The 20,986-nt window shown below is 40.2% G+C and overlaps 2 protein-coding genes across 2 annotated transcripts; one reads left to right on the plus strand and one right to left on the minus strand.

The window, feature by feature from the left end:
• Positions 1-1,761: 1,761 nt before the first annotated feature.
• LOC127760200 (transcription factor TGA2.3) lies at positions 1,762-8,547 on the plus strand. Its single transcript, XM_052284421.1, has 10 exons — positions 1,762-2,143; positions 2,335-2,451; positions 3,001-3,160; positions 4,436-4,510; positions 4,591-4,650; positions 6,639-6,716; positions 6,798-6,849; positions 6,998-7,269; positions 7,622-7,867; positions 8,029-8,547. Exons 3-10 carry the CDS (start codon positions 3,101-3,103, stop codon positions 8,173-8,175), a joined length of 990 nt encoding a protein of 329 aa, XP_052140381.1. The 5' UTR covers positions 1,762-2,143; positions 2,335-2,451; positions 3,001-3,100; the 3' UTR covers positions 8,176-8,547.
• Positions 8,548-9,549: 1,002 nt separating this feature from the next.
• On the minus strand, positions 9,550-20,576 carry LOC127760199 (uncharacterized). Its single transcript, XM_052284420.1, has 4 exons — positions 20,418-20,576; positions 18,801-19,384; positions 17,427-17,602; positions 9,550-10,327 (listed from the first exon to the last, which is right to left on the minus strand). The coding sequence occupies exons 2-4, from the start codon at positions 19,377-19,379 to the stop codon at positions 9,847-9,849; spliced, it is 1,236 nt and encodes a 411-aa protein (XP_052140380.1). The 5' UTR covers positions 19,380-19,384; positions 20,418-20,576; the 3' UTR covers positions 9,550-9,846.
• Between the last annotated feature and the right edge of the window lie 410 nt (positions 20,577-20,986).

The raw sequence follows: 20,986 nt of genomic DNA on the forward strand, positions 1-20,986 counted from the left end.
TGTGAAGGCTTCGATTTCGCCTCCGCAAGGGAATAAATCAAGAGTGAAACCGAGGAGTGCATTTGTGCAATCTCGTGAGGAAATGGTTGAAATAGGCCCGGCCCTTGTGGCTCCTCAACGGAGATGTAGGATCCGTGGATCCGAACTTCGGGAAACAAATCAACGTGTCTCCTATTTTGGTTTGCTCGTTCTTGCCATCTTTCATATTGTGCTCGAGCTTATTTTTACCTGATCTACTTGCATGCTTAATTGATTTAGTTGGTGACCTTATATCTTGCTTAGATACCTTATTTGTCACCCTTTGATTCATATACATTTTATTTGTTCGAGCTACAAGTTCATAGCTAGTGTTTTGAGGAGTTTGGTTGGGACAATGAGCCAGTTGAAGATGCTCATGGATGTGACATTACATGGGATGATGTGGATGAAGCTGTTGGTACGACACACTATTTTCGAGGCCACAATGTTCCAAGGAGAGCTCACAATCGTGTTGGTCTAATAACCTTTCAAAGGCGTCAAAGGAATACAACAACAACTGAAGAAGATGAGGATGAGTAAAATATGCAATCTGACCAAGAAGAATATGAGGAGGATATACATGATGATACAAATGTGAGTGATTGTAATGAACCTCCCACTAGTACTTAAGAGAGTGAAGAGAATTTGGATGCTAATGACAGTTTTAATGAGTTTGATGATGAATACTAAGAGGCAATGAGTTGGACTTACAATACTTTTGTTTAGAGTGTGGAATTGTGGACCACTATTATCTATATATGCCATTAGGCGTATGATAACTCCCACCATTTTGCTATGTCTTTTGTTTTATTTGCCTGCTAGGCTGGACTGCTTGTTAGTTTGTTATGTATTTGTTGTTGCTCAAATGTTTATTTTGTTGTCTCTATTTTTTTTGTTTATCTAATTATATTGCCCATTATCCGCGTGCCTGACTGCTTGGAAGAATGAATGGCAGGACATCAACAAGATATGCTACTCAAGTAAATATAAACAATTCATTAACTATCAATCTTCAATTCTGAATCTATTATCTTCGTAAAAAAAAATGTCGATGCTTCTAAGGAGGATGGATACTGCCATGGAGATGGTGGATGCTACATGGGCTCATGAGTTACCAATAACAAGGTATACTAGGACTTTAGACGCACTTCGTGGCGCGCTACCGTCCGTTAAAGAGACATGTGAAAGGACCTTGATGTCGCCTAGAGGGGGGGGGGGGTGAATAGGCGTTTCTAAAAATTATCACATCACAACTTCATAGCATATTAGAGTGATGAAAACTTTCGATTCAAATCGGAACTTCTGGTATGGGATTGGAAGTTTCGGTCTCAACCAAAAAGTTCGGTGGATAACGGAATAAAGGGCCTGTTTGGTACAGTTCCAACTCCTAAATATAACTCCAGGAGTTGAGTCTAGAGTGGAGTTGTGGAGCTGCTAAAACCTAGCTCCACAACTTTAGTATATTTTGTGAGAAAGCTCCACTCAACTTCACTCCTAGTTTTGATGGAGCTGAAACTGTTTGGCTAAGCTCTAGCTCTAAGAGGGGTGGAGCTGAAGCTGTGCCAAACAAGCCCATAGTTTATTAAAAACTGAACTGTTTATAGATTTTTTAGCCGCTAGCTTATACAAGAATCTGCTGTTGGAAGAAACTCCCGAAACATACCCTCGTTTCTCACCCCCAAATTCACCTCACTCCGCTAGCGCCGCTCTCCCTCCTCACGTCACGCGTGCCAAGTGCGATCCCCCCTCCTCGCCCAACACAAACCCCTCTCTCATCTCTCCTCTCTCTCTCTCGCAAACCCTCCTCTCCTCCCCTCTCCGCCCCCGCCGCCGGCCGTGCCCCTCCTCCTCCTCCTCCTCCTCCTCCGGCCGAAGCGCGCCGCCCACGAGCATCAGCTCCCCCTCCTCGTCCCTCCCTCCCTCCCCACTGTCCGCCGGACTGACGGTGGGGGGCGCCTCTCCCGCCCGCGAGGATAGAAAGCCCTAGCTTCGCCTCTGCTCTGTGCCTCCGCCGCTCTTCCCCCGCTGGCCGGACGGCGGCTGCCCCTCCCCTCCCCTCCCCTCCCCTCCCCTCCCATTCGTCGCTCGTCGACCCCTCTCCGCCGCCGAGGCTCGCTGTCCCAAGGTATTCCTCTTGTCCCCTTCCTCGGCTCCTCCTCCCCCTGCGCCGCAACTCTGCCGTGGCCCGCCCGGCCGCCCGGAGATCCGTCCGGGCTCGGCTCCGCCTCATTTCTTTCGCTGGCGATGAGGTGGTCTAACTTGCCGATGCGTCCAGAGCTCTCTGAATCCAGATGGATGTTTCTCTTTTACCTCCAGCTAATCCGTCCGCTTCGTTGAGGATTCCATTGAATGCTTGGCTGTGGTGGAGTGCTACACGACTGCTAGTAGCAGCTTGCTTCTCAGCAATTTGGGTGAACCCCCCACATTCTTGAGGTATCGCTGCATTTTATTTGGCAGCGCATTTATAATTGCTGTCTTACTAAAAAAACACATGTTTTTATTTTCTCCTTTTAACATTACATTTTATATGCATAGCCATGCAAAGTTCATGGTACAGTAGGGTCTACTTTCACCTTATTTGCTTGTATACCTGAAAAGCCTGACTGTTGGACATAGCCACGCAATAATTGTAAAGAAGAGGTTAGAATAATCTATATGCTAATATTGATCCTTTTATGTTACTGATTCTGCGTGTATTTCAATTGTACCTCCTGTTGGACATAGGCATGATGAAGCAAACTGTTTACATTTAGAGTGTATTAGAGCATAGGAATTCTATCATCGCAAATGGACAGATGGACATGCTATATGAAAATGTAAAATGCATTAGTCTTGAGTAGCTATTATGTGTGCTCCATTTCAAACTGTATATGTGGTACTTATTCTGGTTGACTCATCATGTGCAGTGTTATCTATTTTCACCAAATTTTAATTTTTTAATAGCCAACCTGTCTCTTTGACATGTTGTATCCGTCAATACAGGCAGTAACAATTGGATCTACATCTTGCCACTACAAAAGGATCAACGATCTGTACTAGCCTTCATTTGTGGGTTCCTCATTGGGAATTGGGATTCTTTACAATGGCAGATATGAGCCCTAGGACAGATACATCAACAGATGATACCGATGATAACCACATGGCAAGTCTTTCTTTCTTTCTTTTTTCTAGACTAATTCTTGTTAACCTTGATATGATTGGGCACAAAGCATCAATTGTCCAGTTTCATGTTTGGAGGAAACTACTAAACTATTATACTAATTATCATTCAAAAGTGAGAAAGAGCATCAATTCTAGCAATAGAAAATTAAAACAGCAAGGTTGTCTGACGAAGTAAGGATGTATACTGTAGAGGATGTTTTATATGAAAATTAGGCTATCGTTGTCAGCTGTTCAGTAATAATCTCCAAAATTCATGGAATATGTATATATTGAAACGTTCAGTATATGTTGGCATTCTCTACATAGAAAGTTAGTTTCATACGAAAATCTTGTTATCAGAGAATGCCCTTTGCTGCAGAGTTTGATATGTTGGCATTTAATAATCCAATTGAGCTACTGAGCAATGCATATGTGCTGTGCATGGGACCTACACATAGGTCTATCAAATTAGGGACTCCCAGAAAACAATATAAACAGTTGGGTTTCCCCATTAAGAAAGCTGGCAAAGTTTGCCTATGGCACGTTTTTGTGAGATTTGTGGAATTCGTTCATGCGATTTGGATCCTTATGCACCTTGAATTCGCTTGAGTTCCTTGAATACATTTTGTTTGATATTTTATCCCTTCCAATAGCTTGTGTAATTTAACTTTTGGTATATAGCATGATCAAAAGATATAGACACGTTTATTGAAAAATATGAAATGCAAATCGTAACAGGCCTATTTATAAGTTGCGTAATATGATAAAGATGTGGGCTTTTTTGCATTGAGAAATTTGTTATGGCAGAAAGTAATTTAATAGATACTAAGGCTGTGTTCTTTCCCTTAGGTGTTACGGAGATTTTCAGTGCATGCAAAACGAGAAACCATTGTAAACTTGAAAAATAACAATTTATATATAGATTTTTTTTTTGCAAAAAAAGGCACCATCTAACAGTTTGAAAAGTGTTCTAATGGAAAATGAGGAAGCTAAAGTTTGGAGTTGTGCAAAAGAACGTGGCCTAAGTAATAGGATGCATAAACAAAAATTACATGCTAATGCCTGTTGGTTTACAAAATTAAAGCTAAGTGATCAAATTCATTTTTTTGAATATGTTTTAGTCCACAACATTTCAAAACAAACTGATCTTTCTTTTTCATAAAAGTTGGAGTCTTATTCATTTTTTTATGTAAAACATCAGGAATCAAGAAGGTAAAATTCATTATTATATAAAATAGGAATATCGGGAGCTTGATAGTTATGTTGTCACCTGCAGCTTGAACCAGGTCAGCTTGCTGTTGTTGCTGCTTCTGACTCTGACAGATCCAAGGACAAACATGAAGATCAAAAGGTAAAATTTTGCAAGTAGCTCTCTCCTTTTTGCTTCATATTATCGTTGTTGCAACAAATATTTTCCTTATCACTTTGTAGACATTGCGTCGGCTCGCCCAAAATCGCGAGGCTGCAAGGAAGAGTCGTTTGAGGAAAAAGGTACTTGTGTTCTGCTGTAGCTTTTATACTAAAGAAGTTTATTCCTTTTCAAGTTTTGAAAATTGATGGTTTATACCATGTTCTATTTTTTTCATTCTGTTACTAGGCATTATTAAACTGTATTCTTGTATTAGGATTCCACTATCATTTCTACTAGAAGATAGCATGCGTTGCATTGGGAACTTCTATATCACTTGCAGATTCATGGAAAATGGAAAAGTTTTGCCAAAATTCTATGGGGAATCACTTGCAAAAATCGGCTGGGTATGGGGGTAAATAGTTCAGACAGACATGTGCACACCTCAAAAATCAGAAAATTTGTTTGTTGGGCAACATGAGAAACGATATTCCCATCATAATATATAAGGCTGCACTAGATGTGTACATGTCTAGGATAATGAAATAATCAAGTTAGTAATAGTAATGAATTTTATTGAAAGGTAGAAGATACCTGGTTTTAACTTATCATCCATGCAATGGAGTCTAGTGGCTACTCATTATTTAAACACTTGCACAATTTGAGGGATGATTATTAAAACAAGTAGTACATTTACAGTCTTACACACTATATCAGGGTAAACCGTCAGTTGAGTTGGTCAGCTGGCTTCATCAATTTTTGGAAAAGTATGCTTGTTGCTCCAGCGGCTGAGCTAGCAAAATAATTTATTACCTGCAATTAGAAACACAAACGAGAATAAGGATGCCACAGATGTTCTCTTACCTGTTCTGTAAGCTGATTCAGATTGATTGAGCTGACACCGGCCATGATTCTTATACTCAAATCTGTGGAACAATCCACACAACACAAATATACACGGTTCAATTTAATTAAGGCATGTAGCTTGGCAGTGAAAGGCCACGATGGTGATGGGTGATCATAGGCATCTACCATCAGGTTGGACCACCAGAGATGATCTCTCTGCTGATGACGTGTACTAATCTACAATCTATGAGAACTAAACATGTTTAAGAGGATGAAGTAACATATTTAAGGCATTATATGCGTGATTGCCTGTCCTTGCTGGAGAGATTGGATGCTGGTCGGGACATGGCAGAGAGCTCCAAGGGTATATAGGCATGCAAGACTTGCAGTCTCGCACAGTGCCCTCCAATTCTGGGCAGTTGCAGGTAAGAACCACGGCTGTCTCCGGTGGGATGATCCATTGCAGTGAACCATCATATTTCATTGACTTATTGAAGGAATGGAGAAGGATTGATTGTTGAGCTTAAGAGGAGATTAATTAAAAGGAATGAACAGTGCGCTCCTTTGGCTTCCCATCTTTTTATTGCATTTCTGATGGTTTCCGGCTGTGATACCCTGGGTGATCAAGGAGTGCCGATCTGAGCCACACATGGCTATCATACAATGCGAGCCTCTGGTAGTCAATCAGGTGTTTGTGTACTTGCGTGGGGAAAGAGGAGATAGGCAGCCTGGCTGGGCTGGGCCTCAAGTATGACCTTGATTAGTACTGCAAGTTTATCTAACGGCTGATAATCGAGAGACATGTTGATCCAATGGCTGAAACTTGTTGATGACGTGGCTAAACTTGGTGACTTCTTTATGGTAATTATTGCTGTCAGTGGGTTGTAACTGTATAGAAAGAAAGGATTTTGTGATGGCACAGTGCACACCATATATTGCTGGGGGCAAATAGAATGGTAAATTGATTTATGTAGGGGTTACTAAACTTCCATTTTTTATATCGTAGTAAGTATTTTGTGTATTTGTCTGGTGATTTTTACCAGTATTTTGCACAAAAGGTCTTTAGTGGGTCTGCTTGTTAAATCTTGGAAACTAAAGGAGGGAAAAATAATGGTCAGTGCTAGTTGGCTTACTGTTCAGATTTCAATGAATATACTTTTAAAGTTTCTGCTGATATTGTTACATTATGTAAAAAGGGAAAATGGTTGATGCAAGTTATTCTTTTCAGCTTTTGTACAAATTTTCATGGTCATGATGCAATATTGAATAACTTCATCTCTTTTAGGCATATGTTCAACAATTGGAGAATAGCAGGCTAAAGCTTACACAACTAGAACAAGAATTGCAACGAGCTCGTCAGCAGGTTTGCTTCTATTGTGTCTCGCTGTTTTGAGCTCTGGCTGCAAGAGTTCATTTGAAGTAGGCTTACGGGAATTTCTCACAGGGCATTTTTATATCCAGCTCAGTGGACCAGACTCATTCCATGAGTGGAAATGGTATATATCAAATCCTTCAATGTTTAATATATAATCACTCTTTTTTGCAGCAGCAACTGTTTGGTTGATCATTACAATGGGATATATGAAAGCAATACATAAACATTCTGCCTTGTTGACAGAGCAATTATACTGTATTTTCTTGCAGGGGCATTGGCTTTTGATATGGAGTATGCACGTTGGTTGGAAGAACACAATAGGCAAATTAATGAGCTAAGGTCTGCAGTCAATGCTCATGCAGGTGATAATGAGCTCCATGGTGTTGTTGACAAGATCATGTCACACTATGAGGAGATTTTCAAGCAGAAAGGAAATGCGGCCAAAGCAGATGTCTTTCATGTGTTATCAGGCATGTGGAAGACACCAGCTGAGAGGTGTTTCTTGTGGCTAGGAGGATTCCGACCATCCGAGCTTTTAAAGGTCTGTAAAGTCTTACGATGTTCTTGTTGTTTATTTGAGCCATCCTTCTATTGCAAAGCCCCTCCTATTACCAAAACCAATGTTTCTACCATAATATTATTAGCATATCAAGAACAAATTATCAGTCTATACCTATTTTTCCTTCTATTTCATATACTCATATCACCAGGTCATTGTAAACTTGTGCTGTAATAGGCAGATTGTAGTTTTGATAAAACACTATCTTGCTTTGCATAACTCTTGCATACCTCATTTCTTGCCATTGGAGAGCATGTTAGTACTTCATATGGCCTTTCTTTATTTGCTTATGAATTTATTTGAGTAAGAGTTACTAAAAGTAAGAAAACTGCAGCTTCTTTCGACACAGCTTGAACCTCTCACTGAGCAGCAGCTGTCAGGGATAGCCAACCTTCAGCAGTCTTCACAACAAGCTGAAGATGCTCTTTCACAAGGAATGGAGGCCCTTCAGCAGTCCTTGGCAGAAACATTGGCTGGGTCTCTTGGTTCTTCTGGATCAACGGGAAACGTGGCAAACTACATGGGCCAAATGGCAATGGCCATGGGGAAGCTTGGGACCCTTGAGAATTTCCTTCGCCAGGTACCATGTTTTTTCTCTCTCTCTCTTTTCTAGTGTAAATTATGTATGTAAACCTTGGGTATAGTCTTATGATGTCCGTGGAGTATGTAGTATGCGGATTCGAGTAAACTATAGTTCAAAATTGTGTACTAAATCCTCTTTATCTTTTCCACTATATGAAGGCTGACAACCTGCGGCAGCAGACTCTTCAACAGATGCAAAGGATACTGACCACTAGGCAGTCTGCCCGTGCGCTTCTTGTGATAAGCGATTACTCTTCGCGGCTTCGTGCCCTTAGTTCCCTCTGGCTTGCTCGGCCGAAAGAATAGCAAGCGCAAGTAACTTGACTGCAACCACATTTTTCGGGTTTGGGAGGTGATGGTGATCTTACCTGGAAGAGTTGACAATCCTGCAAAGGACTTGATTCGGAGATATTTGCACATACTATAATCCAAAAGAGATCCTTGTGTTCAGGTAGCTTAGTCTTATGGTTAAGTGCATTAGGCCCTGGCCCATGTTGTACTGTTAGCCGCTGTAAAATACTGTTCCATTATTACTTATGTATCTGTAATATCCTAATTTTCAGAGAATCATTAGAATGGGAATTGGGAACGGTCTTATTGACTATCCCGTGGGTATTTGACATCTCTTAGGAAAAACTAGCTTACTGTCATGGACACAGCGCCATGTCAATAATCTAATCAAGGATATGTGACCATTCAGTTGCATTGGAATTTCTGTGACTGATGGATTGTGTTTTGTCGATTGAACACTACACATGTGATTTGTGAACTTGGTCTGTGATAGCTTGAACACTACACATGTGATTTGTGAACTATGACAGCAATGAAATCATTGTCAGCAGCAATGAAATTAGCAACTTCTACTCGTTTGATCTTCCTGGGAATTAGTTCATTCTGCTGCGTCTCGAGAATTTTCATGGCTGTCAGCAGCACTCAAATCTATGTAATGTTTCGATGAATAACCTGATGCGTAACGGATGGCAAATAAATAGATTCAAAACAAAAAATACAAATGCATAATCGTCCTCAAAATTACTAGTTGTACAAGACCATGTGCGATCAGTTAATTACATGTAAGGGAACCATGGTTTAAAAGAATATATTACACACTCATAAATAGGCTTTCAATAAAATTTTAGTGAGATAGATGTGATGTTAGTTTCGTTTCTTTGAGCGTTGGTGGGTGCATGGGCAGGTGTGGTGTTGCGTGTGTGTACCGTGTAATCGAAAAATACATACATGTTCATGCCACTTTTTTTTCAATTCTCCGAAATCTACAATACATACATGTTCCAAGTGTATGTCAACGATGGTTTTATCTGTAGCTTACTGTCAGCAGCACTGAAAGTCTGAAACCGTGAAGCTTTTTTTTAACTGTATCAACTATGGTCATTGATTTGTGCTTTTGGTAGAATTAGAGGTGCTCCCATGATTATGATATGCTTCCCAACGCTAATTATAGGCCGCACATTTACGCTAATGCTGGAAAAGTTCTTATATTTATAGGACGAAGTTTTAGCATCTGATTTAATAATTCTAAATTTCAGGAAGAAGACAATGATGATGCATGTGTGTATACTCTGTTCTAACAATCACTCTTACTGGCACAATGTGAGCAAAACAACCTGCAAGCCCAAACTTCAGACATCTTGTCGCACAAATCACACCTACGATGGTCCCATCTTTTAAGTTAAAACCAAGCGTCCACAAACTTAAGATTATTCATGGATAAAGCATCCTAAGCAGCATCTGATCCCCCCCATTCTCTTCTATCAACAGAAGTCAGTATTGACAGGTTAGACACTACCTAGTTCAAACTTCCAATAGTCTTATGAGCAAAGTTATATCATATATACGACGAGGGAGGCGCAGCAAGCCAAACCAACTGCAAACTAGTAGCCTCCCTTGTTAAAAGCTCCAGGTCTTTGCCCTCCTTCGGATTTCGGATTTCGCATGGAGGCAGGATTTCATTTTCTTTCATGACAACCATACCCAGTAGTCACAGTTTGCCCCCCTTGTGGATGTCCAGTTTCCGCATCCGTAGAAATATCGACCGTGCATCGGGCCTGGTCTGTAGGTAACTTTGATCTGGCTCAGCACGCCGCAGTGGCAGTACATCGGCTTCTTCACTGTGATGCCGGCGTATGGGTTAACCTGCACAGGAGATCCCATCACTTCCATTGGCTTATGGTGTGATTGGTTGGGATACGGAGAGTGCGCAGGGGACGACTGGCACGTTATTGACTGCGGGGCAGATTGCCACACAAGCGAGTTGGTGATCGAAAACTTGAAGCCCCGGTGCATCAGCAATGCAAGGAGGCGAGCGGTGTTGCGAGCATCATCGAGCCCACAGTGGGCACGGCCCTCCCATGTAAGGCCAGACAACTGAACTGCCTCTTTTAAGTTGCACCGGACACCCCCAAACACTTCCTGGAAAGGAACCTTCAAGTTTATCCACCTGCAATTTGTGCAAAAGACGTCAATATTAGAACCACGGTTGGCTTCTATAAGAATATTCAAAATAAACTCAGGCCTTTTAACTCAGAGACTCCAACATGACTTTTAATCATTACAAAGCCAAGTAAAAACATGTTACTCTGTACATTGGATTTTTACAAGGCACTGTTTGATTTGGTTGGGTCTCCAAAACTGAAAGTTTGACCGTTACTTTTTTACACCATATTGTTCAAACAACAAAATTATGGCCATAGGAAAGTATTTTAAAATATAAATCCAATGGTGCCAATTCTTAAAACAAAATCTAGATAATGCTGGACTAATTCTAGAAGAAAAAAATACAAACTTTGAACATTGATATTCGCGTGCGCCCTATGAAACTGAACAGAGTATCGAGTATGCATGCAGAAACATCTTCACTACTTCTCATCATAAATAAGATGAGACACGCAGCATACAGAAGAAAAAAACAGTCAAATTACTCTATTAACCTAACCAACTTTTCTTATTCTTTGTAAGTGTAGACAAGAAATATAATCTTAGCCATCCTGGTATTTGCACAATTAAGTATATATAAAAAGTCTATAGTGCTATTCTTGTTTTTAACATTATACTTCCACTAATAACACATTCAAGGTTGTTTCTCACCTTGTTAATTACAATGATTTCTTGTGCAAATTGGATATAGTAACAGAGCATGAAACATAATCGCAAACCAGGAAATATAAAAAAATATACAGAATATATATGATGAATTTTCCAGTTCATGTCTAATGAGTGTCCTGTTCTCATTTATGGCACTTTTTTCTTCACTATTTTCATATTTGCCACTACCACAGTGGCCTCCTAAAAATGTCATTTTCCTTTTCTTACAGGGCAGGGTAACTGTTAAGAGAATTCAAGCATAATGCATGGAAAGTTCAGAAAATCGTAAGTAACAGAAAAATACAAGGACGATATTTTCTATAGAATTTGTAAACTTTCAGAAAACTTAAGATCTTAAGGATGTTGCATAAATGATAAATAAACTTATCATTGTCACCTAGTAGAAGTTTTCATAGATTTTTTTCTTAGTATATCAATTTTCTGAGCCTTTTTTTTCAAATGTGATCCTTCAATATTCTGTACTTTATGATATTTTTATGCTATGAGTTTTGTCTTTTTCTCATTTTTACTTTTCAACCCCCTGACAGTCAAACCGCACTGACTACAAGAAATTAAGAAAAATGCCTTTTTTTTAGAAGACTGCTAATGTCGCAAATGTCAAAGACCACAAAAATTAGTGGAACAAATGAGAATGGGAGTTTCATTTGTGGCAAACAATTTTTTTCCCCAAACATGCTTGTCTTGCAACATATAGTCTACTTCTAAATAGACTATCTACTTCCACAAAATTTGAACTTGATACCTTTGGAAAAGTGAATTTCCATAGTAAAATGTGTCAATGGGGGATTTTGCACTGTTTCTTACAAAGTCCATTCAAATTTCTATGTTCAAAGACTTCAAACAAGCCCTAATATTTCATACTTACATCATAGCGAATAGCAAAAACTTATCCCATAATCTGGTTTGATCAGAGTATAGCAACTGCAGTTAAGACACACTAAAGGCACAAGGTGAAAGAATACCTTGCACCACAGCCAAAACGAAGAAACAAAAAAGAATGCACACAGAACCCCAAACCGGCCAATTAAAGCAGCTCTCCTCTGTGTTCGATAAAAAAAAGCCAAATAAAGCACCAGGCCCAGCCCCATAGTCACCGGTAACCCGAGTACAACAACTGGATGGGACTTGAAGACCATCAATGTAAAAAATTACAAGGGGATAGTTTTCTTCGAAATGCTAGTTCAGGATGCAGGATATGACCCGACCCCAACAAATCAGTGTCGATGAATTATAGAATTATCAAATAACAAATTAAGGCCCCACTATTTTTAGCCTATAGCCCCAGATTATCAATCGGATTATTCGTGCCACACTTCCAAAAGTACGATTTCTGTCAGCGTTGCTTAGTTTTTTCTAAGTTACTGTAACTTTATTTTATACACACACACACACACACACACACACACACACACACATATATACATACCTATAAACAAGTAGATCATCCATCAACTTTCATCCGGATTTCAGCTAAAAAGAACATGACCTAAATAATTATAAAATACCTACAACACGTATTATCAATAATCACATAATTGATAGTACTCTACAAAAAAGATCCTAATGTACCGCTATAATAAAACCATAAAGGCTGCTTTCTCTGGCTACTCCTTTCATTGATGTAAAGAAATGTGAAAGCAATAAAAATATAAAAGCTGCAGGCTGAAGCCTCTCACTCTTCCCATCTCTCATAAAGCATCCAAGCTGCTTCCTCCACAATCTCCTTGTGCTCCTGCTCTCCTTTCTCCATGAAGGAGCTGTGGAAGGCTGCTGTATTTCTTCAATTTTGTCTAGGAGTCTGAGTGGCTTACCGACTTCCTACAACCTCCTAGGCTGATAGGCCCAGCCCACATCCCCCTCGTCCCTCTCCTTTCCTCTGTTCTCATCCCTCCCTGCCACACTTCATGACCATACAGCAAAACAAGTTAACTACTAACTCACGGATCCACAATGACCCTGGGTCTTGAAATGTGGCTTCAACCCTCATCTTTTTTGTTCTGTCCACTAGGCCAACCCACATATCGTCCTCTCTCACTCCCAGGCCCTTATATGAGCTTGTTCAGAGTGGGAAATGGAATAGCCCCCCCCCCCCCCCCCCCTAAAATTCTAAAATTAGGGGCAATTTTTTTTTTTGCTTAAGTATATAATACTATGGCACAAGAAAGACTTAATGGATTGCAATTATAACACTTGCTTGCATCATTTTTAAAAAAAAAAAATTCTTACGTAAAAAAAAATATAACAGTTGAAAAATATGTTTGGCAGAAGATTAATTATTATCAGATATATATTGTTGAAGAATTTGTTTCAAGTAATTTTAGACGGATGTCGCTTTTCAGTATAAGTTAAGATATATTAAGTGTTTACAAGCAATCTTTACTATTTTAGCATGAATGCGTAATATAATTCTTAACATTGTGAAATGAAAACATATATTGCAGTAATATAATGAGAAATATATATTTTGGTTATTGACACTTACAAATATATGTATACTTTGTGTTTTGCACCAGGGTCTCAAATTGTTGGGTACAGCCTGCTCGCTCCCTCAACCTCCCTGGCACCCTGCCCCTCTCAGTGTCTAAGCCTAGCTGCCACAACAGCAAGCAGCGACAGCATGATTAGGTGGGGCAAGAAGCAAAGCAAAGAAAGGATGGGGGAGGGAGAGCAGCAAATCAATCCTAGATCAGGAGAAGGAGCAGCAGAGGACGGACTGCATTGTAACCCAAAAATTGCAAGAATATGGTACTAAGCTGGCCGATGGGGATGAGCTGGGGAGGAAGATGCCGCAACATCAAGGCAGGGAGAAAATGCTGGCTTTGAGGCGGGTAGCACATATCCACTGCACAGCGAGACCCTAGGGTTTCCAGGGTAAGCTTCTCCCTCTCATTGTCTCCCAATAAATGCTTAGGTCACGCCTATGTGACGTCTTAATAATCATGATGTTAGCCACCAAAAATCTTGGTATTAATAACTTAATCTGTAAGCCTTTAACTTAGTCTAAAATTGTGCTGCTTAGTCCCAATAAACAAGTTAGTAAATCCCATCCTATCTTAGCTTGTTTGACGTCACGTTCCAGAACCAGAAGGGAAACCAACAAGCAGTGATGGGTAATAGGTGGGTTCAGCCCCAGGCCTCACTGGCCAGTTGCCAGTTGCCACAATGCAAGGCCAGGCAGAAGGAAGGACAAAAGCAGGAAATAGGATGGATCGGTAACTGTGGCTTTACCACTAATCAACTGTTGTATCCAGTTGTTTAGAGGATGAGTCTCCCTAACAAGGGCTAAACAATCTCTCTAACTGGAAATTTTAACAAGCTGCCTAATTGAAGATAGAATCTCAGGTAAACATACAAGGACAGTACAGCTGCTGACTGGTGGCCTGCCTGATTATGGTACTGACACAGTAAAAGAACAAGAAAAATGTGCAAGCTGGCACTTTGTACATGATCACAAAAGAAGTGGTTGCATAATACATGTTCTGAATCTAATATATTACCAGATTGACCCAGGAAAAGAAAGTTCATCCTGTAAAACTTTTGGTCTAATGCTATGACATGGTTTTTGCTGCGTTCAGATAAATTACTTTCTTTTTTCTTGTTTCTGTTCAGTGCAATAATGGAAAACACTTCAGTTTACTACAAAATTAACACGAAGGCTCCTTTAAAAAGAATCAAGTGCATGCTCCATGTAGTGCTCCAACATACTACAAAAATTAAAACATTAGGGCAAGCAAGAAAGGGAAGTTTGTTTGTGCCGGTGGTTTGCTTTTCGTTTTTGTTCCCCTTTGCTTCTTCCAACTCATGTTCAATTCAAACTTGATTCTAAGTAGATGTATGCTAAGTTAAGAACTTCATTCAGTTTCCTTTGGACTTTTTATGCTGATTTTGTAGTGAAATTAAATAAGTGTACAGGTTTAAACCAATGCCATGGTTTGCAATACACAAAGTGGCATGGCTCCTCATGTTAATGTTTGAAGATGCCAGAAAAAAAAGGAGTTCCCTTGAGAATGGTAAATATGTAAACTGATTGTCATGGGCATCCCCTAGCGGATGAACAGTACCACGGGCACTGTAGCAGTTGGTTAGGAGATGGATAAGATTAGTTTGAGTTAGTTTCTTAAGGATCAAGTCATATCATCTCTATATAAGGGAAGTATTGTATTCATCTCAAGTGAAGCAATGAATATCAATTAGTCTAATGTCTCCCTCCCAACAATGTTCTTCTCCCTAGCCTAAATCTACATCCCTTCTCCAGGAGCCGACGCCGCCCGGCTATCTTCCTGACGGTGTTTATCCTGTCATGGCCTCAGGTCATGACAACTTGGTATCAGAGCCACTCACCATGGCTTCCAATGCCGAGCGAGTTCTCCGTATCACGGTGAGCCATCTAGTGTACCCGGTGGATGAGTATCTACTCCACCAGTTGTTTGATGGTTACGGAGCAGAAAAGAATATCAAAGTGTTCCAGATGGGAACACATGTGGAGGGCTTCTATTCCGTTCCAAACTAGAGCGGCCGCTGAGCATGCTTGGAAACTCAATGGCCGTGCCATCTATGACGGCTGTTGTTGGCTGAACATACAGTGGGCGCAACCTTCTAGTAGCACCCCCGCAGCGGCAACACCTCTTGTCGGGATCACTAAGGAATTGATAGCAAATGTGCTTGAATTGAAGGCCATGTTGAAGGAGAGTAATGCATCAAAAGAGGTGGAAGATGGGCGCACAAAGCAGAAGGTGGCAGCGGTGGACCTAGCAGTCATGGCGCTAGTTGCTATGCCATTAACTCAGACGTCCCCGCCGGCGGACTCCTTGGTGGAGCAAGAGATGGCAACACAGCAGAAGACCGTGGAGGGCACGACGAGGACATTGCCAGCAGTGGTGCCATCGTCTCAGTTTCCTCCATCAGAGGCTGGTTTCTCGAACTCAAAGGAGCAAGAGGCAGCGCCAGCGTGGTCCTCGGAGGCGGGCGGAATGGCATGGCACGAAGGTGGGTCGGCGTTTTGCGTGAAGGTGGAGCACAGTGATGGCGCGTGTTGCGCGCAGCCAGGGTACGAGGCCATTGCGTGGCAGCGCGATTTTCTGTTTTAGATGGGCTGCGTGTCTCCGATTCGTTGGCGGCGCCGCGGTTTCAGGGAGATGCAGCTTTGCTTCCTCCCATGTGTTGGCTGTTGGGCTGGCCGGGTCGACTATTGCTGAAGACAACGGGGACCTCCAAATGGTCCTGGTTAATAGGTGGCCACGTGAGATTTTTTCAGTAACGTCAAAACTAAGTTGCTGGGCTTACAAACTTAGGACGTGGAGAACTTCAATCCTTCCTGTAACAGCATCCGGATGGGGTCCACCAGTGAGTGTCGTTGACAAGATGATATTGATACCCTAGCTTCTGTCATCTTAGATTTATTAGTTTGCACTAAAGTAGCAAGTCGAGATGTAAAAGGCTTAAGTCACTGTTAAGTTTTATTTAGAGAGTCATCAGGCATGGCATCACTGTGTTGCAGCTCGAGGACGAGCTGCTCAAATGGAGGGGTGTAGTGTCATGGGCATCCCCTAGCGGATGAACAGTACCACGGCCACTGTAGCAGTTGGTTAGGAGATGGATAAGATTAGATTGAGTTAGTTTCTTAAGGGTCAAGTCACATCATCTCTATATAAGGGAAGTATTGTATTCATCTCAAGTGAAGCAATGAATATCAATTAGTCTAATGTCTCCCTCCCAACAATGTTCTTCTCCCTAGCCTAAATCTACATCCCTTCTCCAAGAGCCGACGCCGCCTGGCTATCTTCCCGACGGTGTTTATCCCGTCATGGCCTCGGGTCATGACACTGATGACCTAAATTTCACACTAGAAATTGAAAAATAATAATACATTGAGACAGTAATATATTGTTACGACTGAATAAATGCCAAGTCACATTAACATGGCAAGTTGTAACATAATTACAAATCCATGTAAAATTTTGTGCAACAAACACAACTAAACTATTACGTGCAAGAGAGTACAAAACTAAGGGGCTGTTTGAATCAGGGACTAAAATTTTAGTCCCTATCACATAGGATGTTTGGACATTAATTAGAAGTATTAAATGTAGACTAATGACAAAACCCATTCCATAACCCTAGACTAATTCGTGAGACGAATCTATTGAGCCTAATTAATCCATGATTAGCCTATGTGATGCTATAGTAAATGTGCTAATTATGGATTAATTAGACTTAAAAATTTTGTCTCGCGAATTAGCTCTCATTTATGCAATTAGTTTTATTATTAGTCTACATTTAATACTTCTAATTAGTGTCCAAACATCCGATGTGACAGAGATTAGGTTTAGTCCCTGGATCCAAACACCACCTAAACACATTAGTATAGCATGTGAATGTTATATCGAAACAGAACAGGCAGCCCAAGGGCCAGGTAAATATGGGATATCTGTTACCTGTTAAAGTAAGGGGGCTTCCTGATTCTCTTTAATCTGCACTCAGATTCCAACATTACACGGCAATCCCAGTTAGACCATGTCACAACAGCGAAGTTCTTGTGCTTAATCCCTTTTTCCTCCAACCACTTATCATGCATGAGCAATGCCTCACTTAGAGGCACACCTCTGTCTACCTAGACATGCATGGAAAAAACTATATTACCTCTGAATGAAAGAATACTTAAAACTATCGATCGTATTTGTGTGAGTAAGACATAATTTTTCAAAGTGGGTAAAATGCAGTTTCAATAAGATAACAAAATTCACATATTAATATGTAAATATTATGAGTTTAAATATATGAAAGAATAAAGAACGATAATTTGTTCACTAAACATATTAGGTATGATTTGTCATCAAATGGATTAAATATGTTGAGTTATAGACTTCAGAGCCAACCTTGCCATTAAAAAAACCATCTTTAAACATAAACTTTAAGCACAACTTGAAGAGCTCGTAAACAAAAGGTTATAAGTAACTATGCCTGTCATGTGCTAAACTTGAAATATGATAGCTAAGAATAGCTGACATAATGCAACCAAATCTAAATTTATATGGAAATGCATACTTCCTTACAGTTTCCACTTTATCAGTGTCAAATCAAATGTTGCCTGAAATACAGAACCTAGTTGTTTTCTTGACAGATCATCAATTGCAAACAAGAAACAGAAAACAACAAGACCCTGCTCATAATGTTCAACTGCCATCTCTCCTTGGATGGCTCTGAAGACAATATCAGCAGAAATGTGATGGCTCTATGGATGGTTCAGGTAAAATAGTGAGTTGGAATATTTGGAAGAAGATGATTCAGTAAAGCTCTTAGCCAAAGAAACAAAGCTTCATATCAACGAGAGAGAAGATCCAGGTGTGAAAGGACTGTGTTCGACCAATCATGGATTGATAGGATAAGTAGAACACCACAGTACATCTTTGGACTATGGATTGTAAATTGATCTTTGTCATACAAAGCACCTAAGGAACAAATACATAAATGGTGATTTATCTAATCTAGCCTACAGGAGACACATTTGACCAAGAAATTTTACTGAATTCTAAGAAAATTTTAGTGTGCTTATACCAGTTCTCTAAATTGGCTAATAGGTGATGCAAGCTGGTAAGCCACCCAACTTGGAGCCTAGTGCCTTAACTGTACACTGGTTTTTCAATCGGCAGTAACATGAAACATTGGCTCTTTTTTTCCTATACACTTTTAAGTACATAAATGATCACTTAGCAATGAAGGCTATTAGGCCAAGCAATCATGTTGAAACCTTTTTAATCTTGCGTGGTTATCAAAGATAACGAATATTCAAAACTATAATAGGCACCAACCTGAATTTGTTGAATGCCCGTAAGCTCCTTGCAAAAGTCAGTCAAAAGTTGATTATATGCCGGCCGAACATACGTTTGGAAGGAAGCTTCAAGTTGTCCAGTTGCACTGTTAACCAAGACAGATGGAAACTCAATGATTTCTTGTGGATGTGGATTGTTCTCCTTGTCACAGGTTGCTTCAAAGTCAATAACCACAAAATATTGAAATTCCTGAAGTTGTGCATCAGGAGGGTAACCTTGAGGGGGCATCTTGAATGGAAGATATTGAACTCTACTCTCAATAGGAAAACTGTGGTCCCTGTTTATTTGATAAAATTGGTTATCTAAGTTGTAAGGTAGTGGCTGTCCCGGCATTTGGTAATCAGCATAAATAAATGGATAGGCATAATATTCTGTCCGTTGAACGGGTCTGAAAAAGCCTTGATTTGGAAGAGGAGATGCCTCCAAGACTCTTTCTGTTGCAATACTATCATTCTTTTTTTCACTATTCTCAGGAATCCCGTTGCTTCTCTGCTCTTGCGGGTTATACTGAGAAATTGGCTTGAGGCACCCCAGAGGTGCCTCTTTATTAACTTGCATTTCCTCTGCATAAAATAATTCAGGTTAGGACATAATAAATTAACACTGCAATGTGACAAAGTTCATGCAGTTCCAGAAAAATATTGAACTTGCACCATTTACTATCATATCATACGCAACCTGATCATTTGCAATGAATACTTCAGGACATCAAAAGATGCCAAGATAACATATTTCCCTCAAACAATTAATGGCTGAAGTAGTTCATACACTAAGGTCCAAGCAGGATATTTTCATAGCAAAGGCGGCATCTCAAAAGAGCACCGAAAAATTAATGCTTAAATACAGTGTTTGACACTGGGAACTACTATAACAGAAAAAAATGTTTCATTAGTCTCTGGGTTAATATGTAGGGTACCACTTGACAAGAACAACCGCCAATTCAAATTATTATATAATAAAAAAAAAGCTATGCTCCTTAGTAAGCTGGAAATGTGGGTTAATATGTAGGGTACCACTTGACAAGAACAACCGCCAATTCAAATTATTATATAATAAAAAAAAAGCTATGCTCCTTAGTAAGCTGGAAATGTAGGCTGTAATTCTATCGCTCATCATCCAAACAAGAAAAAAGTAGAACCTTTTTTTTTCCATGTAAAGGGACAAAAAAACTTTTTGTTTGCAAGATTACAGCACTTTCTGATAACTATGCACTATCATTTGACCTGAGCGCAATATGAGTGCAAAAAAAAAAAAAGAAGCTAAAACAGCAGTGCAATCTCCATTGGAGTTTGAGTTAGCTTGTTGATCAAAGGAACTGGGAAATATTCGTGTACTAGATCATGAACTATAAGTCACTCGTATGCAGGGGCGGATCCAACTTGGGACATGGGGATTCAATTGAACCCGCAAACTTTTGGGCGAACAAAAAAACTGTTATTACTTGAATTAAGAGAGGTTTAAGGCTATCAAATTAAGGAGGAGGAGAAGATCTAGAAGAGAAGCTAGTAGGGTTCACGAACGCAAGCAAATTCCAGTCCCGGTGGGGTGGGAGAGAGAGAGAGAGAGATGAATCAGAAGGAGGACGCGGATGCTCACCAGGATCCCCTCCCCTCCGCTGCTCTGCTTGCCAGATGGAGATCGCCGCCCGGCCCTCCCCTGTTCAGCCGCGACGCGACTCGTCTTGGCGGCGGCGCAAGGAGCGGAGGAGACAACGAGAACGAGACGGGGAGATTTCTTTTTCTTTTACGCGATACTCGACTAGAGATGGCAATGGCAAACATGACACGATACCCGACGGGTTTTTACTCTATCAGGGAAAAAAATGTTCTAACTTTTATACCTACGGGTCTACTAAATAACTCTTACCTATTAAATAAGTGTGTATGGATATCTTACATGTACCCACCATCCGTTGGTGAAAGAAAACCATAGATTGAACCTAAAAAGAAACTCGTAGATTGAACCTAAAACAATAAATAACGTAAGTCCCTCTAACTACTAAATCTTAAGCATTATTCCAATCTAGTTATATGAAATTATTATTTAATTTCTTGATTACGTAATGTTGTTGTAGAATTTTCTTTTTACTCGCGTTGTAGAATTTTCTTTTTACTCGCGTTGTAGAATTTTCTTTTTACTCGCCTTTGAATGATAATCTTAATAGC

This window comes from Oryza glaberrima, chromosome 1 (assembly GCF_000147395.1).
Source record: "Oryza glaberrima chromosome 1, OglaRS2, whole genome shotgun sequence".
In the NCBI taxonomy this organism is placed as follows: Eukaryota; Viridiplantae; Streptophyta; class Magnoliopsida; order Poales; family Poaceae; genus Oryza; species Oryza glaberrima.

Bases quoted from the DNA above. Each gene is read 5' to 3' on its own strand.
- LOC127760200 (XM_052284421.1), top strand. From the start codon at position 3,101: ATGGCAGATATGAGCCCTAGGACAGATACATCAACAGATGATACCGAT. The intron at 4,511-4,590 runs GTAAAATTTTGC...ATCACTTTGTAG, and splicing joins ACAAACATGAAGATCAAAAG to ACATTGCGTCGGCTCGCCCA. The intron at 6,850-6,997 runs GTATATATCAAA...ATTTTCTTGCAG, and splicing joins TCATTCCATGAGTGGAAATG to GGGCATTGGCTTTTGATATG.
- LOC127760199 (XM_052284420.1), bottom strand. From the start codon at position 19,379: ATGCAAGTTAATAAAGAGGCACCTCTGGGGTGCCTCAAGCCAATTTCT. The intron at 17,603-18,800 runs GTTGGTGCCTAT...ATGCATGTCTAG, and splicing joins CGGGCATTCAACAAATTCAG to GTAGACAGAGGTGTGCCTCT. The intron at 10,328-17,426 runs GTAACAGATATC...CACAAATTGCAG, and splicing joins AAGCCCCCTTACTTTAACAG to GTGGATAAACTTGAAGGTTC.